The sequence below is a fragment of the Colobus angolensis genome, unplaced genomic scaffold, assembly GCF_000951035.1.
Source record: "Colobus angolensis palliatus isolate OR3802 unplaced genomic scaffold, Cang.pa_1.0 Scaffold2, whole genome shotgun sequence".
Classification (NCBI taxonomy): Eukaryota; Metazoa; Chordata; class Mammalia; order Primates; family Cercopithecidae; genus Colobus; species Colobus angolensis.
In genome coordinates, this window is record NW_012115154.1 from 25,402,577 (window position 1) to 25,409,285 (window position 6,709).

At 41.5% G+C, this 6,709-nt stretch overlaps 1 protein-coding gene across 1 annotated transcript in view; it reads left to right on the top strand.

Moving 5' to 3' along the window:
* The window catches only part of UBE3C (ubiquitin protein ligase E3C), a 117,251-nt gene that overhangs the window by 92,901 nt on the left and 17,641 nt on the right, over window positions 1-6,709 (top strand). Inside the window, exons 19-20 of the mRNA XM_011941601.1 lie at window positions 4,428-4,616; window positions 4,718-4,826. Of these exons, the coding sequence (XP_011796991.1) occupies window positions 4,428-4,616; window positions 4,718-4,826 (298 nt within the window). The remainder of the gene's footprint in view (window positions 1-4,427; window positions 4,617-4,717; window positions 4,827-6,709) is intronic.

Below are 6,709 nucleotides of genomic sequence, written 5' to 3' on the forward strand. Positions count from 1 at the left end.
TTAGTAACATCTGGGATTTGCTTCAAATACACTCTGAGCATCCATAATCTGAAAATCCAGAATGTTCCAAAATCCAAAACTTTGTGAGTGCCGACATGAAGCTCAAAGGAAATGCTCATTGGGCCATTTCAGGTTTTTGGATTAAGGATTCTTACTGATGAGTATAATGCAAGTATTCCAAAATTTGGGGGAAAAAAATTCAAATCCAAACACTTCTGGCCCAAATATTTCACTCACATAAGGGATACTGACCCTGAGTGGTGAGAACGGGCAGGAAGTGGGGGCGTCAGTGCCAGAGACTGGCCGGGAGGCGTGATGCCTAATGAGCTGGCTGTGTGGGGTTGGGAGCTCATACACTATTCTGTCTACTTTAGCATGTGAGGTTTTTTGTTGTGTTGTTTTGAGACAGGGTCTCACTCTGTCACCCAGGCTGGAGGAGTGTAGTGATGCAGTCTCGGCTCACTGCACCCTCACCCTCCTGAGTAGCTGGGATTACAGGCGTGCACCACCAAACCTGGCTCATTTTTGTGTTTTTTGTAGAGACAGTGTGTCACCATGTGTTACCCAGGTTGATCTCAAATTCCTGAGCTCAAGCAATCCTCCTGCCTCAGCCTCCCAAAGTGCTGGGATTACAGGTGTGAGCCACCATTCCTGGCTGATTTTATATTTTTTGTAGACATGAGTGTCTCCCTGTGTTGTCCAGGCTGGTCTCAAACTCCTGGGCTCAAGTGATCCTCCTGCCTCCACCTCCCCAAGTGCTGGGATTACCGATGCAAGCCGCCTTTCTGTCCAAGAGCCATGTTTTATTGGGTTACAGTTTATTTAGTTGCTTCTGTTTCTGTGTATTTTTCCATACCATAGAGCTGAATTTTCAACAATGCAAAGTTTAGATAATTTTGGGGGCTGTCACTGTCATCAGGAAGTACTGACACCCAGTGATGTTGCTGCTGTGGCCTTGCGCCACCTAGTGGCCTGATTTCTAAGTGGCACAAAAGCCTCCAGACGGTGAGTGTTGTGTGACCTGCCTGAGGCCTTTGCTAATGCGGGCGTTTCCCATTTTTCCTTTTGAAATAAATGGTAATAGTGAAATGTCGCATATGCAAGAATTCCATTAAAGCACTGCCGATAATACTGGAATCTGTTAAAAGCAAAAGTGTGAAGTTAAGATGTTCCAATTATTCATAGAAATTCCCACTGAGTTAAAAATTATAGATAATGTATGAGAATAATTATACTAAAGAGCCTAATTAGAAAAATTAAGAAATTCACTAGTGAAGCACCTAATTTAGAGGAAGATCTTAAGGATTTCTATAGAAACAAATAGGTAGTCCTCCATATAAGTTTTTAAGTTTATAAAGCATGATTTAAAGACTTGTAATATGCAAATACTTTATTGTGTCAGCAGGTTATGTTAATCATCTCTTTTAAAATATGGTGCTTCTCTCAAATTTGTTTTCTTCGGTATAATCAGTTTGGCTGTTAATCTGTTTAATAGTGACCATGAAATTTTAGACGACTAATTTACATAGAACTCTTTCTAGCGAAAAATGCTAAGGCTTTAAGTTTAAGAAGGACCCACAAATAACCATCTGTGAGGTAAAAAAAGATGGGACTTGAGTCACGACACCTTGCTTCAGGTCCTGGTTTGGCCGCTTTTCTGTGAGTCTTAAGGAAGTCCCAAGACCCTTTCCTCATCTCAGACGGGTGTGAGTGCCGGAGGATGAAATGAGCTAATGGAAGTAGGTCATGTACGGTGGCGTCTTGTGGGGCCTTATGGATTCTAAGTGAAAATAGACCTTTTGGAGGAACAGAGAGGACAGCTCTTGGTATCTTGCTGTCCTGAGAACTGCTCCAGTTAAATATATTTGTATTTAGAGGAAATTTTTTTTTTTTTTTTGAGACGGAGTTTTGCTCTTGTTGCCCAGGCTGGAGTGCAATGGCACGATCTCAGCTCACCACAACCTCCACCTCCCAGGTTCAGGCAATTCTCCTGCCTCAGCCTCCCGAGTAGCTGGGACTACAGGCGCCCGCCACCACACCCGGCTAATTTTTTGTATTTTTAGTACAGACAGGGTTTCACTGTGTTAGCCAGGATGGTCTCGATCTCCTGACCTCATCATCCACCTGCCTCGGCCTCCCAAAGTGCTGAGATTACAGGCGTGAGCCACTGTCCCTTATCTAGAGGAAATTTTAAGTATGTCCCTCAGATCTGAAATTTAGCACTTATGTGACATGATTTTTAAGTACACATAGTTGTTTAGGCTTAGCCTGAGAGAAGATTTTAAATTAAAAGTAGTGTAACCATTTAAAAGTTATTAGAGGGGCCGGGTGCAGTGGCTCATGGCTATAATCCCAACACTTTGGGAGGCCAAGGCAGGTGGATCATTTGAGGTCAGGAGTTCAGACCAGCCTGCCCAACATGGCGACACCCCATCTTCTACTAAAAACACAAAAATTAGCTGGGCGTGGTGGTACACATCTGTAATTCCAGCTACTCGGGAGGCTGAGGCACAAGAATCGCTTGAACCCAGGTAACGGAGGTTGCAGTGAGCCGAGATTGCTCCACTGCACTCCAGCCTGGGTGACAAGAGTGAGACCTTGTCTCAAAAAAAAAAAAAGTTACTAGAAATGTCTGTTTTTTCTGATCAGGCAAGGTAATTGGGAGCCTTGGAAGTTCCTTTAACTGATAACTTCACTGGTCCTTTGTCTTCCAAATCATACAAGTACATCATCATTTATTACCTACCTCTAATCCTAAATGGAAGGGGTGGTATTTTATATATTGAAATATAATAGCTAGCCTCCTGAGGCTTGGTTAACAGATGGACTGTCAGCTGAGTACAAGCAAAGGAATTAAGGTAATGAACACAATCTTTAATCAGAATGAAGACAATGGAATTGAAAGCCCATTCTTAGGCTTGATGGTTCCAAACCTTAGAAAGTGAATTAGTGAGAATAATTGAATCATCATTTAAAATGTGAAACGTTAAAAGAAGCAGATCTGGTAAGTTGAACGTTCAAGTTCAATTTGAACATTCTATGTAAAATGAGAACCAGCAAATGACTCCTGTAACCATCAGCTGTAGGATGACTTAAGTCAGGCTCTCTAGCAGATTTGTGAAACAGTCTTTCTGTAAATGGTAAGAGACTGGGACATCAGTGCCATTGCCCAGAGGCAGCAGTCTTGTCTTTTACTCTAGGAATATTAAAGCTACCAGGAAAACTGAAGGCTGTGAAAAGAAAAGAATGGAAAGGTAGGGAAGTGGAAATGTCTTTGTTCATTTATTTTGGGCTTATTTTATATTTTCTTTGTCCATAGTATAGGCTGCCCTCATCTAACTCCAGGAATGCAGTTGGGGTGTTTTTGTTGTTTTGTTTTTGTTTTGTTTTGTTTTAGAAATACAGGTGGGGGCCTTGCTTTATCTCAAACTCCTGGGCTTAAGGGATCCTCCTGCCTCAGCCTCCCACAGTGCTGGGATTAGAGGCGTGAGCCACTATACCCAGGCTGTTTTTTGGTTTTCTTAATAAATACTTTTTAAAATTTTTTTTATTTAAAATATACTCTTTAGAAATTATGATTACATGCTTATAGTATTTTGCTCATGTACTGTTTTGTATTTATTAATTCATACAATCATATAATCACAGCAATTCCAAGTCAGGCAAACAAATACCACCATTTTATTAATGGCCAAAACTTTCAAGGTGTAAAGTGACTTGTCTGTCATACAAGTGGGGGACAGTAAGATCCAGGTCTGTGTTTCCGCTATGTTGCTTTTCTCATGAGCACTCTCATGGTGCTTATGGGAGCCCCGTGTTATACCTGCAAATTCTGTGAATGTAGCCATGTACTAATAAAAAGTGTTCTTACTCACTCTGTTTATATACATAAGAAATTGGCTGATCTATTTTACTGATCGTTACCACCACCCTTTGCGTCGTAATTAAAGTGCTTTATGGTAATGGCATTGTGGAAGCACACAGGTAAGTATGTGCTGCTTATATGGATGAAAATGAGTAATCACTTTACTACAGCGTTTGCGTTTCCTCCAGAATGAGTCACGTTTTCTCTTCTGACTTACAGTGATTGTTTGCTCCATATCTTTGCCCTTCATGATTTCTCATTTTTGTTTAAATAAAATTGCCATGGTGACATTGCTGTACAATTCCCTCGTGTTTTGGAGGAAACGTGGATGGTTAGTGATCTTAAAGACAGAATAAGGTGCTGGGCTTTGGAGACTCTTCTTGGAGGTGCATCTTTGCATCTGTGCACGATGGTATGCATACTCACGTACTGTTTCGTATTCAGGTCCTCGTTCACAAAGCATCAAGTCCTCTTTCCTTAAAACATTTGTTTCTTGCTTTTTTTTTTTCAACCTATTATCATACTTGGAGGATTTTGAGATCCCTATGTTTTGTATTTCCAGGTAGTTGAACTAAAATTCGGTGGGAAGGACATTCCTGTCACCAGCGCCAACCGGATTGCATACATCCACTTGGTGGCGGACTACAGGCTGAACAGGCAGATCCGCCAGCACTGCCTGGCTTTCCGACAGGGCCTTGCCAATGTTGTCAGCCTCGAGTGGCTCCGAATGTTTGATCAGCAAGAAATTCAGGTACCATACCTGCTGACTTTTTGGGACACACTTGTCACAGGAAATGAAAAGGCTTTCTTAAAATGTACCTCAAATGTTGTTGTTTGAACTTTTTTCCTTAGGTATTAATTTCTGGTGCACAAGTTCCCATAAGCCTAGAGGACCTAAAATCCTTTACAAACTATTCAGGTATGTTATCACTACTGGTTATTGTTTCTGAAAATGTTGCGGGTGATCATATTTCCAAAGTAATTTTTATTTTATTTTATTTTATTTTTTCAGACAGAGTTTCACTCGTCTCCTAGGCTAGAGTGCAGTGGCGCGATCCCAGCTGACTGAAACCTTGGCCTCCTCGGTTCAAGCAGTTCTCCTGCATCAGCCTCCCAAATAGCTGGGATTACAGGCACCTACCACCAGGCCCAGCTAATTTTTGTATTTTGAGTAGAGACAGGGTTTTGCCATGTTGGCCAGGATGGTCTCCTGGTAGCATGAGCTACCATGCCTGGCCCCAAAGTAATTTTTATTGTAATCTTTTGTATGGGTAATTTACATGGTTCAAAAACCAGATGGCTGAGTGCAGTGGCTCACGCCTGTAATCCCAGCCTTTGGGAAGCTGAGACAGGTGGATCACTTGAGCTCAGGAGTTTGAAACCAGCCTGGGCAATGTGGCGAAATGCTATCTCTACAAAAAAATACAAAAATTAGCTGGGCGTGGTGGCACACACCTGTAGTCCCAGCTCCTTGGGGTGCTGAAGCAGGAGAAGCACTTGAGCTGGGAAACGGAGGTCGTGGGATCTCAGTGAGCCGAGATCATGCCACTGCACTCCAGCCTGGGCGACAGGAGTGAAACCCTGTTTCTAAATAAATATACATACATACATACATACATGAGCAAAAACAATTAGATGTTTAACATAAGAAGATAGATAAATGGCCAGTAAGCAAATAAGCACACAATGCAACGTGCAACACCATTAGTCATAGAAAAATGCCACTTAAATCCAAATGAGATAACCCCACATACCCACTAGTTGTCTACTGGGTGTGAGAACTTTTTGAGGAAATGGAAATATTCTAAAACTGGATTGTGCTAATGGCTGCAAAACTCTAAATTTATAAAAAATCATTCTTACATATACCTGTGTGTATCCATGTGTATCTCTTATCTATAGTTAGTTTGTATTGCCCTAAATTTGAAGTCTAATCTTTATGTAAAAGCAGGTAATGCCTAAGGTCACATTGTCCCCATGATCAAGTCATAAGTTTAAGGAAATGAAATCAATCTGACCTTTCATTTGCCAAGAGATTGTCTTTGGTTTGCATTACCCATCTGCACTGAGGGTTTGCACCTTTAATAATCTCAGCTATGCCAGTAAATAGGTTTAAAATAGTCTATTCATTGTGGTGCCAATTAATGCGCTTAAGATATTTTATTGCTGTTATTTCTGTAGTATATTAACAATGAGGGAACAATATATAGCAATTATTTTAGGTTTAGGAAGCACTTTACTAGATTAAAAGCTGTAAGTGGCAGACATTACATTTTAGAATAGTGGTCTCATCATATAGTGAGATTGGTTGTTAGCCATGGTATTAATATTGGAATGATGATACGTTATCAGAAGGAAAAATGATAAAATTAATTTAGACACCAAATCATGCTGGGAAAACACCCAGCTGTGTTAGTACTGGACACCCATTGTCTGTCGTTTCAGATCTGTGACCACATGCAAACCCGTTCTCTACAGTCTGCTCAGCAGTGGCTTTGAACTGCTAGCACAGTTCCTCAAAATAAGGCTCCTTTGCAGTAGCTTTTGGTCCTACATTCATCTTTATAGCTACAGGGTGATCCTTATTCTAGCTTTTTATTTTATTTTTTGAGGGCAAATCTCTCCCTGTCACCAAGACTGGAGTGCAATGATGCAATTTCAGCTCACTGCAACCTCCACCTTCTGGGTTCAAACGATTCTCCCACCGCAGCCTCCTGAGAAGCTGAGATGACGAGTGTGCCCCACGACATCCAGCTAATTTTTGTACTTTTGGTAGAGACGGTTTCACCACGTTGGCCAGGCTGCTCTCGAACTCCCAGCCTCAAGTGATCCGACAGCCCGGGC